At 43.4% G+C, this 18,553-nt stretch overlaps 1 protein-coding gene across 1 annotated transcript in view; it reads right to left on the bottom strand.

The window, feature by feature from the left end:
- The window catches only part of LOC139920010 (ral guanine nucleotide dissociation stimulator-like), a 38,541-nt gene extending 20,205 nt beyond the window's left edge, over positions 1 to 18,336 (bottom strand). Inside the window, exons 1-3 of the mRNA XM_071909905.2 lie at positions 18,066 to 18,336; positions 1,211 to 1,515; positions 476 to 550 (exon numbers count right to left, since the gene is read on the bottom strand). Coding sequence (XP_071766006.1) covers positions 476 to 550; positions 1,211 to 1,515; positions 18,066 to 18,254 — 569 coding nt within the window. The 5' untranslated portion in view covers positions 18,255 to 18,336. The remainder of the gene's footprint in view (positions 1 to 475; positions 551 to 1,210; positions 1,516 to 18,065) is intronic.
- Positions 18,337 to 18,553: the final 217 nt, after the last annotated feature.

Below are 18,553 nucleotides of genomic sequence, written 5' to 3'. Positions count from 1 at the left end.
TTCAGAAATATTAAAGGAATACTATAATGTCTAGCTTGCAACTAGCTGTGCCCTTTGGTTTCATTGAGGCATGCTAACAATGCTAACATGACAGCAACTGCCTGTATCCCTGGGTTTCACTGAGGCATGCTAACAAGCCATTTAACAAATAAAAGGAAATATTAAAGGAACACACTGATGTTCTCCTTGGTTTCAATGAGCAATGCTAACAACGCTAACAGGCTGTTTTAGTGAAAATGAAGGCAAAAGGGCAGCAACAGCTGTAAGTGTTTTTCCCGTGAATTATTACAGCGCTTTATCAGTTCATGAACTGCGTTTTATCACTGTGCAAATTCCTGTAGAAACTTTTCCCCCAATCTGACAGGTGTCCAGCGAAGAAAAATACCCAAAACCTTCAGACTGTCAGAGTTTCCCTTTAACCTGAGAGTGGGATGTGATTAACGTCTCCAGGTCGACACCGAGGTCGGCGGCTTACTTTCTGAGCTCGGTGCAGTCGTCCTGGGAGACTCGGTGTGCAGCGGTCATAGGCAGATTCTGGAGCCTGGCATACCTACGAGATGAACACAAGTTTACAGTCAGCCAAGTCAAATACATGATTTGCCTGTTCAAAACTTTGCAGACCTCTACAAACAAAGATGCAACTGGAGCCTTTTGCACCGCCCACAACTGGTTAGAATCAGTGGTGGAAAGAGTACTAGAATGTCCTACTCATGTAGAAGTACTGTTACCATGCTGATATTTTACTGCAGTAGAAGTAAAAAGTGTCTGATTTCAAATGTCCTCAGAGTAAAAGTTCCTGAGTTCCTCTTTAGAACGGAGAACGTTGTTAGCTGTGATCTTTTCCATGTGATTCTAAAAGGAGAGAGGTCAGAGTTCAAACTAGATTCTTCTAACTGGAAACATTAGAAATGACAAAATAAAGTGCAGAAACAAAGTAAAGTCAGATTCCTCTTCTCACTGTGAATGGATCCACAGTTTGTCAGTTTACGTTGATCCAGTTTCTGTTGCTGATGGAGAGAGACACAATCTGTGCTCTTTAATGGATGGGATTTAAAATGTGGTAAAGTACAATACTTCAGCAAAAATGTACTTAAGTAAAAGTAAAATTACTGACTTTAAAGATACTCCAAAAAAAGTACACAAAAATGCTACTCAATTGCAGTAACGTGGCTGCAACAATAATAATAATTGAATGTAATAATGTTTGTACCTGTTGAGCAGGAGGTCCAGCACCTGCTTGGTGGTGGCGAAGGAGCGGTAGGTGCAGAGGAAGATGGTGACGTAGGTGGAGTCTTTGCCCCTGAACGCCGACACCATGTACTCCACCAGCCGCTCCAGCGTGCCGGCCTTGATGGTCCGCACCTTGCAGGTCTCGTAGAGGCTGAGGGCGGAGTCCGTGTCCACGCCCAGCCACCGCTGCCCCTTACTGGCGGACTGGTGGAGCTGCACCTTCCTCAGCGTGATGGTGAAGACGGCGCCCTCCTCGGCCTCCTCGCCGATCTCCTGCGTCGAGCTCTGAGAGACGAGACGGGAGGGAAATGAAGAGTTTGACTCCAGAACACGCAACGGATCCATTTTGGCGGCGAAAAAAAATCACAAGTACTTCACCATTCAGTATTTCTTCGATATAACACACAGAAAGAGTACAAACACTTCCAGGACACCAGCGTCGGTCCGGATGATTTGAAGAGCTCACTTTATATCCATTTTGGGAAAGAAAAATTCAGCACATGAAGTTTATCATGCAAAATTTCTAAAATATGGAGCGTCCAGTCTGCAAAAGCCCCATCATTCTGCCACCAAAGAACTTCAGTCACCAGCTGAAAATATCCTTTAATTTCGTGCTATCAGTCATGTTGTGAGAGCAAAAGATTTCTCATGTTTTGAACGGAGCTCTTCAAAATGTCCGTCTTGAGCAGATTAGAGGGAGTTCTAACTGAATTAAGACCGAGAAAGAGATGCCATCTTTACCATGTGGCAAGTCGAGCTAAAAATGGCGGACATCTCATTTTGGAACAACACCCTTCAATTACGAGCGTCTGCGAGACCTGGCACCCGCACAGAGACACAGTCTTCTCTGTCGTCCATCTCTCTCTGAGTCATACTTTGCGGACACACGTGTGCGGCCGCAGAGACAAACACACAATAGCTTTGTTACTAAACAGAGCTTACTGGATAACTGGCACTACAATACAAGCTAAAGCCTGTCTATAGCAAACAGAGAATTAACAGAAGCCGCTCGCTGGCTGGATGACGCTCTGCAGGCAGCAGCGCACCACCATGCCAGCGTTTGTTGTTGTTGTTGTTGTTGTTTTTCCCCCTCGACATGAAAAACAAAAGAGCAAACCAACAACAAAGGAACACAATGATGTCGAAGGCGGTAGTTTCATCCATCACAGCTGTCCAGAACAGTCACAGCGATTGGAGAAGTCCCCTTTCGTGCATTTATCCTACATTAACACTGCTGAAAACACTCCTGAATGTTACACAACAGAACCTGATCAGTTTACTGTAACACAAAGCTCTCATATAACTAGTTGGCAAACCAATGTGACTCCCAACAGTATTATATATGCAAATGAAGAGAGTTTTCAAGTGTGAAATAGCTTATTTAAGTCTGTACTGTACTGTTTTTTGTCATCTATATAAATGTGAGGGCATCAGAAGTATTAAAAAGCTTCAAAATGTTGGATTCTTACAACGGGAACTCAAGTTGTCTTCTTTTTCACTGGAATTTGTACTGAGCAAATCAACTGAGCGTAGGCCTAACTTTAGAGAAACAGATCACTCACACAAATAAAGAATTCTATTCCAAAATGCTGCATATTAATTTTGGAAAAAATAGCACAAGCACTTCCAAGTTCATTCAATATCTCCAAAATAAAGAGGTTCCAGTCTGTACAAGTGTTCTTGCTCTGTAAACCAAGGACCAAAGCTACCTACCGTCATAGAAGAAGCACCATAGCTTATTCTAATTCTGTGCAATCAAACGTCTCTTCAAGTGTAACGCAGAAACAATTTACCACGTAAAGCCATGTGCTTCCATTCAACAGTTTCTGGAGAGAGTATACAAATCTGAAGTACTTTGGTGTAGAAAAACAAACTCCCACTGCCCCAGCTCTGAGCCTCCTGCGCACATTTAACCTAAATAGCACAGCGACAGTGGTTTGAATCATTAAGTGGAGGCCTTGATGATGGAATGGTATGTAATCTGGCATGCCACAGTCATCCGTCATGGCCCCCGCTGCGCCTCCTGGGAGCGTGAGTCATCACAGTCCATTTCCAAGGCTTGATGTGCCTTCCCCGCTTTCGGTCATGATCTATTCGCTAACCTCTCAGTCACCGCCGGGTCTGTTGTGATCGGTTGCCATGGCAGCGGCGCACAGACGAGGATGGCTGTGAATTTCAGCAACAAGTGATACGGTGTCTTCACTACTGCTGTTGTTGTTTTGGTTGAGTGCTTTGGACGCACAAATAGATAAACAGATAAAGAAGTGCAACCTTCATGGGTGAGATAAAGAAACGCTATCGGGTTTATGAAAACATCTCACTACAAAAGAGGAAGTTATTTATAAAGCACTTTTCAAAACAAGGTTACAAAGTGCTTCACAAGAAAATATAAAATCCGTACTTCTAGAAAAAATTAATAAAAAGCAATCCTGAAAGAGTGAGTTTTTAAGAGAGATTTAAAAGAGAACACAGTATCAAAAAGACGTCCGGGATACAGGTGAATTGGACAAGAGCAACAAAATGACGTCATAAGTTGACGCAGAGACTGGTATTAACACAACAACATGCCTGTGTTTCCTCCTTTGGTTCAGTTGGTTTGTCCAGGTGAGAACGATGACCTCGTTTCACCAAATAACGGCCTGAAAATGCGAGTCTCAGTCCTCTAACTAGAGAAGTGCGGTGCGGTGGATGTAATCTGAAACAACTACAGGAAACCACCTAAAAACACAAGGTTTCATGGGTATAACGACAAGTCCATCATGCTTAGCTCAAGTTACAGCGACTGAAATCAGATTTGTTTCGACTCCCTGCCTCTCCGCCAAAATCTCCAACCAAAACTCTGTCCAATAAATGAGCTATTTGTCACTTTTGTTTACAAGCCCTGGTTCACTTGTTATTAGGCAGTGTGAACTTAAATGAACCAAATATATAAAATGCAACAAAGTCAACTTTTCCAACTCTGCTTCAGATCAAAGAAAACCAACTGTAGGTGTGATCTCAGGCTTAAACCAGCCGTGAACTTCAATAACCCCGATGCAGGGAATGTTAGAGAGGGGTGTGTGTGTGTGTGTGTGTGTGTGTGTGTGTGTGTGTGTGTGTTCAAAGACAGATAGACAGGCAGAGAAGAGAGAAACCCCTGGATTGTGCAGGATAATGGTGAGAGCCAGCTGCAGCTCAGTGAGAGGCCTTGACAGAGAGAGAGAGAGAGAGAGAGAGAGAGAGAGAGAGAGAGAGAGAGAGAGGCTCTTATCAGCCAAACCACAGAGCCGCTGCTATCGCTGCTCAGCCTGAGAGACGCAGAGCTCAAGGGCAGCGTCTCTCTCTCTCCGTCCGCACAGCCGGTCCTCACCATAATGCTGCTATTCATTGGCTCGGTGTTGTTCAAGGGAGGACAAGCGTTGTCATGATAACCAAAATTTTCACACTACTTCAAATACCGCTGCAAAAGACTGTACGTTCGACACTTTCACCAAATGTTTTCTGCAGGCTGAAACTCCATTACAGCGTCGCCTCCAGGTTTTATACGAGCAGAGTGAATAGATAAAAGAAGGAAGATTGCAATAGACAAAGGCCCAAATTTACTAAAGGTTTCTGCAGGGAATGGGTGTGCTATAAAATCAGAAAATGCCATGCTATTCACTAACTGTGTGCAGCAAGTGTAAGTAGTGCTGGTCAAAAACTCAAGCCTGCCCATGTTATGTCCATGCATATGTAAATTATATGCAAATCTCATTCTTTTGCCCGTACAATATTTATTTGTAGGCAAAACTATGCCAACTGAAATTGCACCCAGTTCACTAACACTTGCAGACACCAACTCCCCCACATTACTGCAGCGCATGTGAGATCCTTTGAAAGGAGACATAAAGACAAAGAGTCTGTCCATCCAGACTGGCTGTTATCATCGCTGCAGCATCGTCAGCAGCGAGTCAGGATGCGAGAGAGAGGGTTTTCATCCCAGACCTCAGATCAGATCAGACAGCACTCCGGTTATAAAGGGGCTTTAAGGTGCAAGGGTGGCAGCCTTGGTGGATTAGTCTTAAACCTGAAGCATGCAGTTTACACTTGCAGTTGGTGATGAAGGCTATTTGCTTGTGCAGATGGCCTTGTTTGTGTCACAACTTGACTTGCATACATTTCTTAGTGTACAAGACGAAAACTCTCTTAGTTTTCGTCTTGGCTCTTAGCTCGAGCAACCGAGGCGCAAAAAAAAAAAGAGTGAATCTGGACCAGAGTCTCAGTCTGACAGTGGACTGCAGCAGTCAAACAGCTGAAAACATGAAAACAGCCTCAAACAGACCACACAGTCTTGAACTGGATCCCAGTCCGACTGAACCGGTTGACAAACTGGTGCCAGGAGCGAAAGATGGAACTATTTCACTTACAGAGCCGACAAAGACAAACACCCAACTGACATCAAAACCCCTGGGAAGCAGCTGCTACAGAGCTGTCCAAGACAATGTGGGAACACTGGGAGCATCTCAGTGACCGTCTGTCTGTGACATTACTTGTTATTCTTCTCAGCTGTGGTATTGTAGTAGTGTCAAATCTTTAGATGTTAAACTGAAGTCAAACATCTGGGATTGTGACAACATTAGTGAGGACAGAAACAGACAGGATCTTCATGGTGAGGGGGTAAAGGTCTGTCTGTGGTGCGTCTGTGGTCCAGGCAGCATGCAGGCTAAACTTACTGCAGTAATGACAGGGAGCTCCGGGGAAAAGGCTTCTATGGAAATGAGAGGGAGAGGGAGAGGAAACTCCCTCTGAGCTCCAGGAACAACGGACAGGAAGCTGAACTTACACCCCCCCCCGCTTCCCCCATCTTAAAGTTAGGTTTGTCACAGATTCCCTCAGCCTGACTCACTGCTTAGTCAACTGGATCCTGGCTATAAACAGACAGAAGCAGGCTACCAAAGAAGGGCAGCCTTGTCAGCACTACGGTTCAACCAATATGGATTTTTCAAGACCGACACTCAATATCAATACTGACATTTTTGGATTGAAGCTCTCGTTAGCCGATATTTTACACCAACATTATTCAAGATCTTTAAATTTGGCCACGTTCATGCCAAAACAAAAACCAAAAATTTACAAATATTCAGTATTTCCTGCAGAATTGTATTACTTTTTATTTCTTTTATTTCTATATGCAGCCAATGCCACCCATCTGCTACTCCGAGCAGTTTAAAACCAAAGGCAAGAATTATTAACAAATCTATCAGTCACACTGTTGTGTTTGACAGGAGAGCAGCGGGTTTACAATCCAACACCTTACGGATGATGGTGATGTTCAGCGTTCTGTAAACCAACTGCTGCCACCGTAGGAGATGGCGAGGGTGCGTTCATGTGCTGGTGGGAAAAGTCCGACATACGGGACGTCCAAGTCGGCTGCTAAACAGCGTTGCATTCATGTGTTTGTCGGAAAATCAAACCCAAAAGAACTTGAACTTCATTCAAACAAATGTTAGGTTAGTCTGGCTAACTTCAAATTTGTAATGGGTGCATGGGAATGTGTTTTCTTACTGCTGACCCACTATTTTTTCGCCTTGTGCATCGTAACTCGGAAAGCAAAATTGTCTCTGAGTTTCCAACTTTATCATCTGACTTTGGAGGGCGTTCGTGTGAAATTTCCTAGTAGGAAATTCAATTTTCCAATATATCCGACAGCACATAAAAGCAGAATAAGGGTTCAGAATAAACAGGAGAAGCGAGCACTCACAGAAACAGGCTGCTGGATTTAGACTACTTTAGAAGAAAAGGGGGGGATGGGGGTGTTGAGAGCGGGTATGTCATGAGGGTTATCAAGTGAGTTCCTCCCATCATAAAACTCCAGAAGGGTCCACAGAAATTTCTGGCATCCAGCAGCAGCCCCCCCTCACCATCACCCATCAGATCTATATTCACCTTCAGTGTCCTGACACTGAATCCACACTGAGGCTGCAGGAATGTGAAGCAGATAAAAGGTGTCAGGAAAGAATGATGAGGAAGAGAGAGGGGAAAGTTTTCAGGAGGAAGGAAAAGGGAAAATCAACTCACATGAGCCTCAGCACAGGCCAGTTTGTACTAGAAACTCAGAAAGATATAGAAAGAAAGATATATCGGTTTGCTGATATTGATCTCTTATTAAATATCAGCCATCAGTGTCGTCAGGTTCCTCCCTCCCCTCCCTTTTGTAAATTAGCCTACTTCTTCATTTAAAGGCAGTAATGTTCCCCAGAGTTTCTCTACCGTTGAATAGGTGTGGTGGGTCACTCTGCCTTAAAGAGACACTAAAAAACACTAAAATATGACACTAAAATAATCAGAATCAGAATCAGCTTTATTGGAATTTGACTCCGTTTTTTGTTGCTCTCAATGTACTTGCACAGAATAAATATACAGCTAAAAACAAGGACAACAAGATGAACAGAGGTAAACCTAAACATTTAACTACTATATACAAATATGCATATATATAAAAAAGTATATATATATATATACGGGTTTCAGTGGAGAGTTTTAGTGTCCCATGATGCTCTGAGTGCTGTTTCAGAGGCTTTTCCACCCTGACGAATCCCTCAGCAGGATCCCTGACCTACAAACGAAGCTGCTTGCAACACCATTTTTTTTTTTCCATCAATATCGTGCTGCTCTAACCTAATTTATCACAAAGCCTTATCTGGGATGAATGAGACTCCTGAATGTGGTTTACAAACCGACGAGGTGTAACCACAGCAGCGATACGTCATCGCACTACTGACACAGTTTCACAGGGTTTTCCTCAGAGAGGAAAAGGGAAAGAAGAGACTCTCTGGACTCATCAGTGCTGCGTGGATTATCGGTCCGACTTGACAAACTGCATGATACTTGAGACAGTGGTTCTCAACGTGGGGTCCGGGGACCACCAGGGGTCCTTGAGGGGGTTCCAGGGGGTCCCCACGCAAATTGATGAATTGTTAAACTTCACTATTATTTCATTTACAAGAAGTTAACACAATTAGAGAATGTAGAAGAATGACTGTTCTGGTCATAGCTTCTCTGTTATCTCTCTGCCTACAATACAGATAGTCATGGGATTCTGGACAACATCATATCGAACAATAAAGATATTCTCAGATTTGGGTCCAATTAGGGGTCCTTGATATGAAAAAGGTAGAGAATCACTGCTTTAAGACTCTAATCTGTGATACCTCGGCTGGTATTCGCACCAAAGTCCAAATTTTGGTATCCTAACAATACCAAGCAAGTTAATCTTTGTCGAATTATTCTGAATAATTGTCAACAGATAGTAAAGAAACAAGTACAGCTGCATGGTGGGCAAAAAAGAATCATACTGTGGTATTTTTTGCAGAATATTTAGATTGTGATATGAATTGTGATACATGTGGGCATAAGATTGTTTTACATAATTAATTTTTCAGTGCCAAAATGTTTAGGAAAAGTGAAAAATGAGATGCAAAATGAAAACTCACAAATTTCCAACCTCACCCTCAACAACAACAGGCTGAGGAGACGGATGACACTCAACCGTACAGAAACTGAATTATAGTATTTGCAATTTTTCTTCACGTAGAAATAAATAAGTATCTATATCTTGCATAAGAAATCTCCCATGGGACTCTGGACAGTGTGTGGTCTGTATAAACAGCCACCTTGGCACAGGAACAGACTAAAACAAACACACATGGACTAAAGTAAACCGCGAGTCCCAGCCAAACTCCCCCCCCCAAGGCCATACAGTGTTTTGGGAGCGTGTTCGTAGGTGTGTGCCAGATTATGATGTTCACCCACAGAAAACACACCTGTTGTGATCGCTACCCTCCAGCTGTTGAGGAAAAAAAAAAAAACCCTTAGAAAGCCCCTCAGAGCGATGTTCTAATTCTAGCGTTGGGAAACTCCCACCGGAGAGAGAAACCGGCCCAAAACAGTCAACAGCTAAACAAAGCTGACAATAGCGTGCGTCCATTACAACCCCGCAGCACAAGCCAGCCACTTCCCCCCGCTAACAATTGAGCGCTGAAAGTCGGTGAGATCATCTGGACTTGGAGCGAGAAGGGGAAGGGAAAGGGGAGGGGGGGGGGGGTATCTGTAACCGAAAGTTCAGATGACTTTCACATGGTCTAAATCAGGGGTTTCTCAACAGTTTTTGGCTCAGGACTCCTTAAAACGAAGCGATGTCTGCTCATGACACCCGTCACAAAGCATTGATGCATGATTTTCCCTTTCCAGGTCGATTCATTTGGTTCATTATCAGAGGAGGATGGAAAATAGTCAGTATTTCACAAGAAAAAAAGGCAAAAATTTGAGAAAAATCAGAAAAAACAGACATGATAAGAACTTTGTACAGCAGAAATATGATTTTTTCCTTACATGTAAATCATCTCATGACCCCCTAAAATTATCTTGCGACCCCCTGGGGGGCCTGGACCCCCAGGTTGAGAACCACTGGTCTAAGTAAGGGAGGCCTGAGCAGGTAGAAAGACCATCTAACCACTGAAGTTATACAGTCCGACCCCAGCAACAGCTTATTTGTCCTGTTGAACTGTCCTTGAGCAAGGCACTGAACCGGAAGTGACTTTGCTACTGATTATTGATTATTCAAACGGCCATTCAAGCAGCCATTTTGAACTCTCAGGGTGAGAAACTACCCAGAAGATTGGCATAAATATATAAAACTAGCATTACTTTAACACATAAGCAAAGAGTTCAGATAGACCAAACAGTTATCAAATTAGCTAGGAATCTCGGGAACGACCACAACAACTGCTTGAATTTTGCATGGAAGTCAGTTAACTAGCTTACTAGTTAGTAAGCTACTAGCTACCTAGACTAGACTCTGGTAGCTAGTGATAGTGAGCCAAATATAGTAAAATGTGAACCAATCACCCTCTGGATACTTGAGATGTTGTTTCGAATATGTTTTTCAGTGGAGAATCTGTGAACGTAGAAGTAGAGTAGAAAAGAGCAGAGCTGGAATCGGTGTTCCAGGTAGTTTCCCATGCTAAGTGTTCAAAATGGCCGCCGTGTCAATAAGGTTAATAGGGCTTTTTAAATGTCTAGTTTGGATTCTGCAGAACAAACTTTCTCTCCTCCTTCTTCTCATCCTCCCTCTCTCTCCCTCTGCATCTGGACCATTTTAAATGATTTGGGATGATTTCCCTGACTTGAGGTTTCTGTCCCTGTTCGTTAGTTAGTTAGTTAGTTAGTTAGTTACCTTGTGTGTCTGTCTGTTAGCAGAATATCTCAAAAACTTCTAGACAGATTTCCATGACATTTGGTGGACAGCTCGGCCTTGGCCCAAGGAACAACTGATTAGATTTAGCCGGTGATTCAGATCTGGGATTTCTGCCATTAGACCATTATTGTTTTTTAGCCAGAACAATTACACTGACAGATAGTGACTTCATATCGAATCCTGAGGGTCTGTCTGCAGGGTCAAGAAATCAATTTCACTTAAAATTTAAGGGACATCACTTAGCCTCGAGTCTCAAGTCATCTTTGAGTCTATTTTTCCTGAGTCACTCCTGTTATTATGTAACGTAGCCTCTTGCATATGTTTGTGTTTTAGAGCTGAAAGGTTCTGCTTTTATTTTTAACAGCAAGTTGAAGCGTTCAGATTGCCTTCTAGTTATTTATGTATTTTGTTGTTTTTCCTCTTTTTTTGAGACATTTTTATCAGCCCCTTGAGGTTTCTTTGTCTAACCACACATAGTTTGTATTTCTTCTGTGTTTATTCAGTTTTCTATCATTGATATGTGCATGTAAACCAAAACTAAACCTTGATTTCACCCGTGGATAAAAGCCGTCTTGTTCTTGCTCTGCCTGAATCTGGGTCACAGAGCTTTCTGACAGATGAAACACGCCTGCAGCTAAACTGGCTTTGTCAGCCATTATCAATCACTAATATCCATGTATGGAGTATCATTGTAAAAATAAACCTCTTATTTTTCATTTGAGTCTGTAGGAGCGCCTGCCTGAAACTAATCAGTTACTTTAAAACTACATTTGATCTTGACAACTATCAAATAATGACTCATGTAATGTTAGACACTAGTTTGAGGCGTTGACATATATTTGATCAGTTTTCCTTTTCACCGTTTACAATAAGTATTTGGACAAAATCACATTTAATCCCAAAACTTGGAAACTCTCAGCTGTGCCCAGTAGCAGTTAAGAGCCACATAATCCTGCTGGCCTCAGATCAAATCCTCCAGAAACTTCTTCTCTGCTGCGTCTCTCCTGCTCCGTCTCCCTGTCATCCTTCTGTCGGTCTCAGTAAAGAAAAATACGAAGGAAGACGTCTGCCCCACTCTCTTTTTAATAAAACAAGAATTTGGCCATGGCCTTGTTTTCGTAGTTGAATTTTAAGATCCATGACCCAGTCTGAGGTTGGAGTCAGGGCAGGAAACTTTTCTGCTGACTTTTTTTGTTCACTGGCTACAGAGGAAGATAAATCCCAATTAAAAAGTTCACCCAATGGTTTCAGTCTTATACCAGAAAACTGGGTTTTTAGAATAGAGCGGGATCCAAATGATGGTTGGTTAGCTGCCGCACAGGAAGTGATGCGTTTCCGGTTTGTTTGGAATAAACAGAAGAAGAAGAACTGGGTAGTTAGCATGAGCAGTGATAGCCACCATGACTGAACAGACAAAGAAAAGAGAAACTCAAACTGCATCAACAGAAAATCCAAGCTCCGCCCACACTGTTTGATTGACAGGTGATCTGTGGGAAGAGCAGTGCAGAAACACCACAGTCAGGCTGAGGGACAAAGATGGAGACTGAATAAAAACATAAAACCCAAGAAACTCAAGGATTACCACTTTAAAGAATCAGTAAGTGTAACCAAAACACTCACAAAAATCCCACACTGGGTATTAAATATTTTGCTATTTAACACAACAGACCGCAACTTCATGATCAAGGTCAAGCTGGCGTCTCGGTGCAAAACCAGAGATCCAACAAACACCGGCCCACTTTCTTATTTTGACTCCAGACCCGGGCAGGATGGGAATTTATCACCAGCCACCAGCCAAACACTGGCACATTTGGGATGTGGCTGGTGAATTATGGGACTTTCCAAGTTTCCAGAGACATTTTTAAGGCGATCAGCCCCCAGTTTGACGTTCCTATTCTACTCTAAAAAATCTAATTGGCGGGTGAAATCATGAAAGTAGCTGAATTTTGGGACTTTCCAGCCACTGTAGTCTGGTGTCCTGCCTTCTACCGTGAATTAGCGTCGAGCGTAATGGCATTAAAGAGTGAAATATGACCGGACTGGGGCATCATGCTGGCACAGTGGGGTTAGTTCCCTGTCTCGTACCAAAATAGCTTCTATAAGAACACGACAACATGTAAAATTCAGAAGTATCGTTTAACAGAAGGTATAAACATGTATGATAGATTATTTCTCCTCCTGCTGCCCTGGTACAAAATCAAATCCACTCCCACACATGTATGTGGGCCAGCATTGGCACTCAAACACACACACACATCTATACCACACACACACACACACAAGTCCTAGAAACGATTTCTAGCATGCTCTGTCTCTTGTTTTTATGATCTTTGTTTTTATCTGTTTTTGTTTCCCTTGTTTTCTATAAAACAAATTTGCTGCTCCTATCTGATTTTTCCGGATGACTATTCACATTTATTCTAGGATTTAATCCATATCTGATACTATTACGCACTGACAGTGATGTTGGGAGGACACGTGCACAGAGTAACAATAACAAAAGACGTCACACCTGCGTATCTTTCCAACAGATTTTGGTTACATTATCTATGTTCCAGTTTTGACTGAACTGAGGCTTTGGCTTACTTTCCAGTGTGTCTTGTTGTCCTCCAAGCCAACGCTGCCAAAACGATGACGTCTCCGGTCAATGACATAAGATTTAGTTATTGTGATGGCGATGCTGACAAACTCCGATTGGAGCGTTCAAATACAGGTCGGATAAGGTCTCACGCCTCAAGATCTGATTTTATAGCTCATATCCATGTGGTTCAGAGGGGAATTGTAAAATTGCGATCGTTCACGCTGATTAGACATCAGATCTGAGTCACATGAGAGGGGAAATAATCAGACTTTGGACACTTTCAGCTGCAGAGAGACAATCTTGTTTGTCAAAAGCGCTCTATAAATAAACTGGACTTGATTTAATATGTGCTGTAGAGTTGCCTTGTCTAAGACTAATACTGTTTGTAGGGTTAATCAGAGCAGACGCACAGAGAGTGAGTGTGGACTAAGCGGGGCAACAATCGGTGATTTAAGGGAACTCTCTGAATTAAGTATTTTTCCAGGCGTCGGGCCTTCGCATTCCAACCGCTGTCTGTTTCTCTCATTCTGTCTCGGTGAACTCCGGCAGCCCTCTCTCTCTCTATCTGTCTCTCCCTCTCTCTCTCTCTCTCTCTCTCCCCCTCTCTCTCCTTGGCTACCCGACTCTCGTCTCCATTCGAATGAGCTGCGGCAACAAAAGCCTCTCTGTGCCGAGTCGGCCGGTCCAGCTCCAGTTTCTCACCGCGCGGCTCGGCCAAGCTTCCGCCTGCGCTGCTCAGGATAAAGATCCACAACACAATGCCCTTCTTAAGTAAGAGCACATCACCGCTCACCTCCACGCACACCGGCGGCGTTCACACTGCAGCGCAGAGCGGCCCAGTTCTGACTTCACACATGACTCAGATCTGAGGTTTTCTAATCAGTGTGAACAACACAAAGCTGCATGGAGTCACATTTTTTCAATTCCCCTCTGGACCACATGGATATGTGCTGCAAAATCAGATCCAGAGGCATGAGACTTACATGCGACTTGTATTTGAACGTTCAGTTCAAGTTGTCAGCATTGCCGTGACAGTAAGAAAACCTTACATAATTCACCCGAAATAGTAGGATAGTGGGAGTAGAACTAGTGAGAATATTGCCAGCTTGGCTGAGCAGCGTTAACATGGAGGACAACAAGACACAGCTATGGAAAGAAAGTCAAATAGCAACTTGACGGCTCAATTCAATCAAAACTCAAAGGCAAATACCATAAAATGTGTTGGGAACAAGCAGGAGAAGTGTAGCTACTAGTGATGAGACGATCTGCTTATCTCATGATATGATACGATACGTGATATGGGGTTCATGATTCAATATGATTTAATAAGTAAAATATGACAACATAGTCTGACTGTGCAGAATTCTGTTTATTTCTGAGACACAAATCTTTCTAGCGATGCCATTGGCTGCTAGAATGTAAACAACAATTTAAAAATGTCATTACAAAGTGACAATAATATAATCTGGATGGAGAGCTTGTGAAACTGTGATGGTCAAGAGTCTCATTAGTGATTACTACAGCAGAATAACATGGAGCTGATATCACCATTCATGTTCCTGACAGCAGAATAACATGGAGCTGATATCACCATTCATGTTCCTGACAGCAGAATAACATGGAGCTGATATCACCATTCATGTTCCTGACAGCAGAATAACATGGAGCTGATATCACCATTCATGTTCCTGACAGCAGAATAACATGGAGCTGATATCATCATTCATGTTCCTGACAGCAGAATAACATGGAGCTGATATCGCGACTCATTTTTCTGACCCACGATACGTATTGCAATAAATTGAATTTTGATATATTGTCATTAACAGATGGGACGTTTTTTGGTATTGTTGCTCTGCACACGCGTGTCTTTTCCACATCACTGTCACTTCATATTGGTAATGGAATATGGGTTACATCCCAGAATAGATATGAACAGTCATCCAAAACCAATCAGATATGAGCAGCAGTTCAGACTGGAGCCTGGCAGCCTGTGGTGTGAACGGAGCCACGGAGACAACAGCAGCTCTGTTGCAGCTCCGGTCCTCAGCGCTCCTCACTGCTCTGGCTGTCCCGTCGGTTCAGCGGGACACGTTCTTTATGTATTCTGCTCGGAGCGCATTACAAAATGATTTGAAAGTGAATGAGCTGCTCTCTCTCTTGGTGAGTTTAAACTGCTTATGAAGCCTCTTGAGGTGAGCTCAACAAGCAGCAGGCTGGGCTTTGTTCAGCAAAGATCTAGAGACTTGGCTGATCCTGCTGGTCTGTTACTGGACCGTCGCCTTCAGAGGGCGCTTATAGTGACTTTTGTAGGCTGCATTGTTGTATGTTGTTTGGCTGCAGCTTTTATGCCCGTCTCAATACTGTTTGGAATCAACAGAAGAAGAAGAACTGGGTAGTTAGCATGAGCAGCGATAGCCACCATGGCTGAACAGAGAAAGAAAAGAGAAACTCAAACTGCAGCAACAGAAAACCCAAGCTCCGCCCACACTGTTTGATTGACAGGTGATCTGTTGGAAGTGCAAAGACGAAATAAAAAATAAATGCCAGTTTTTCGCATTGAGTTTGACCTAGCTTCTAAAAAATAAAATAAAAAAAATTATCAGCCAAAATAACTGCGGTACTTTTTTGTAGAAATATGATTAAAATTCTATGCTAATTTGTGCTATTTAGCTAGTTAACCGTCCAGAGCCGTCCACAGCGGACAAACAGAAGTTTAGTTCTACTGCTTTGTGTAGAGCAGCGTAACAGGCAGCCAATCAGGAGCCTGTTTGATATAGAGCCATTGTTTTGCTTATATCTGATTGGCTACAACCAGAGAGAGCGTACGGTGGCCAGCAGGGACAAAGTTTGACAACAGACAAACACCAAAGACTGTATGTAACAGAGGCGTTCAAATGTTGCCGTCTCAGAAAGTTAGTGCCCAGTGTGGCAGTGACCCTAATTGATTTATCCACGTAAGACAAATTTTACTGCCATTTGGTACTTGTTGGGTATCAATTTCACATCCTGGGTGACGTTATCTTTCATCCAAAGAAAGAAAGAAAGAAAGAAAGAAAAAAAAGAAAGAAAGGACGGCACGGATCTGTGCCACACAGCATCATTTTTATAGCGGTGATATAACACAGCAGTTACTCGATCTCTTGGCAAACTCCCGTTTCAAAGCCATACGATCCTCTCGGCTATATGATATATAGGCTAAGTGTTGCTGTGGGAGCCAGAGGGATCAACAAATGACCCCCCCCCCCCCCCCCCCCCTCCATCAGCAACATTGCAAGGCCTGGTGACTCGGCATACTGTAACACAACCAAAGCATCATGTAACGTTCACCTCAGCCTTTACGGCAGCAGGGAAAGAAAGGCAGCGATTGTGGAGGAAACCCCTCGCCTCTGAAGGAGAGGGATTAAGCATTAGGTAATTGTGTTAGAGGAGAGGATTAGATTAGAGCAGAGAGACGGAGGAGAGAGAGAGGGAGGTGTAGGGTGGAGAGAAGAGACCAGCGCTGCCCTTCAAGCTCAGAAAACATACAGGCTTTAATAATCTGCTTGTGATATCCATACGCACGGGTTTGATTACATTAAGAACATCGACAAAAAAACGACAGAAAGAAGCTCGGTGTTCCTGCCGGAGGCGACCCGGCCCGGCCCGGCCCAGCTGTCTCCGTGTGGTATCAGTTACGCTTCCGTCCTCATCTGATCCCAGGCTTTCTATAAGACCATTACATATGATTACTCATCCTTGTTGCACTAGCCGGTCGAATGTGCGAGATGTAAGGAGCGTGTTGTGTGGAGAATCCTTCACTCAAACCATGACTGGGTCCTTACAGACGGATAAAAAGGATCTTTTAGAGTTGATGTAGCAGTAAATAAGAAGTTGGGTATAAAAATTGGCATAAAATGACCTCAAGTGGGTGATGACGACAAGGCAAACAGGCACCAATATGAACAAAAATCCACTATACTATCAAAAATGCATCGGTTTATACTTTCTTTCCCATAAAAGACCCCACCTTCATATACCTTACATCAGTTTGATACTATTTACTATGATGTATACTATTAATTTACATGATAAAGATCTATGCCAGCCAGCTAGGTGGGTTTACCCTCCACTACATCTCTTATTTGTTGACCATATCTAGCAACAATATCTATAAATATAATGCAGAAGCTATTTAAAACTCTGGGTCCCTAAACACAACGTGAAACATAACTGTAATAAACTGAACAGACCAGCTATTCTCAGACATGTTCCTGTCACAGACTGATATGGGTAAGGTTTTGTCTCAATAACCTCAATATGGGAGGATTTCTGTTGTTGTAAATTCAATATTGAACTGAATAAGCATCTGTACTGCAGGTGGGGTGATGAGAGTGAAACCTGAGTCATCCTGATACATTTTTCCTCACTTCTAGGGAGTGAAATAACAGTCAAATTCTGTTTCTTAAATGTGTATATCTAGTTTTTTTTACATACTACTTACACCTATACATATTAGTGATTTACTGCCATACAAAGAGACCTATTACATAGACTTCTCTGGTGCATATTTTGGATATTTACAGCTGATTATGCAATGCTTAAGTATATAATAATGTATTAACCGCTTGGTCTAAAGGTGGGCAATACATGACCAAAAGGATCCTGGGATATGAGAGATAAAGCAGAGAGATGTTGAAATCAGCACTCAGTTGGTACTACTTTTTTAGGTAATTACTTACTGTATTTTTGTGTCATTTTATAGGAACAAACCACCAAGTTAAATCCCTTGTATGTGGAACCTTTCTTAGCCAATAAAAGTGATTCTTATTATAAATCTGAAATTCATCATTTTAGCGGGGGCCCCTTGGAAACCAGCCCCTTCAAGGACCCCCGGATCCAGCCTGTACGCCCCTGCCGCACCTCTCCTGTTTACAACGCGCGGCTCGGTAATCACAACACAACCCATCAGCGGACGGATAACCGTCGCCTCGCATCACCCGCCTCCCCTTCACCCTTTATCGGATCGGCCGCCCGCCCGTCCCCCGGCCTCCTCCTCACCTCCAGCAGCGGCAGGTCGGGGTCCAGATGGGTGAAGCTGTGCAGGACCACCGGGCTGTGGTCCTCCGCCAGCTCCAGCCTCACCCCGTCCCAAATGTTCCGCACCCTCCACGAAGCGTCGAACATCTCATCCAGCGGTCCCGGCTTGAGGCTGTGCGCCTCGGATTGCATCCCCGGGAAATAGACCATGGGTGCCGGGTCCGGGTGTTCAGTCACAGCGCCGGACAGACATTTTGTTCGGTTGTTTCTGGAGACTAAACTAAACGCACAGTTACAGGTTGAGTGGGTTACTGTAGCGGCTCTGGTGTGTCATCCCTCCTCTCTCTGCTGGAGAATCATGACTCAGACTGGGGGCTTTTTTTTTTACGCTCCGCCTCCGGGACTGTGCTGCATTCAAGTGCTGTCGGAAATATCGGAATCGGACGTTGTAGTGGAGGGTAAACGAAACATCTAACCTCGGTTTACCAAGCTTTTTGTTTGCGGAATAG

This window comes from Centroberyx gerrardi, chromosome 8, assembly GCF_048128805.1.
Source record: "Centroberyx gerrardi isolate f3 chromosome 8, fCenGer3.hap1.cur.20231027, whole genome shotgun sequence".
Lineage (NCBI taxonomy): Eukaryota > Metazoa > Chordata > Actinopteri > Beryciformes > Berycidae > Centroberyx > Centroberyx gerrardi.
This window is presented reverse-complemented; position numbering and strand designations above follow the sequence as displayed.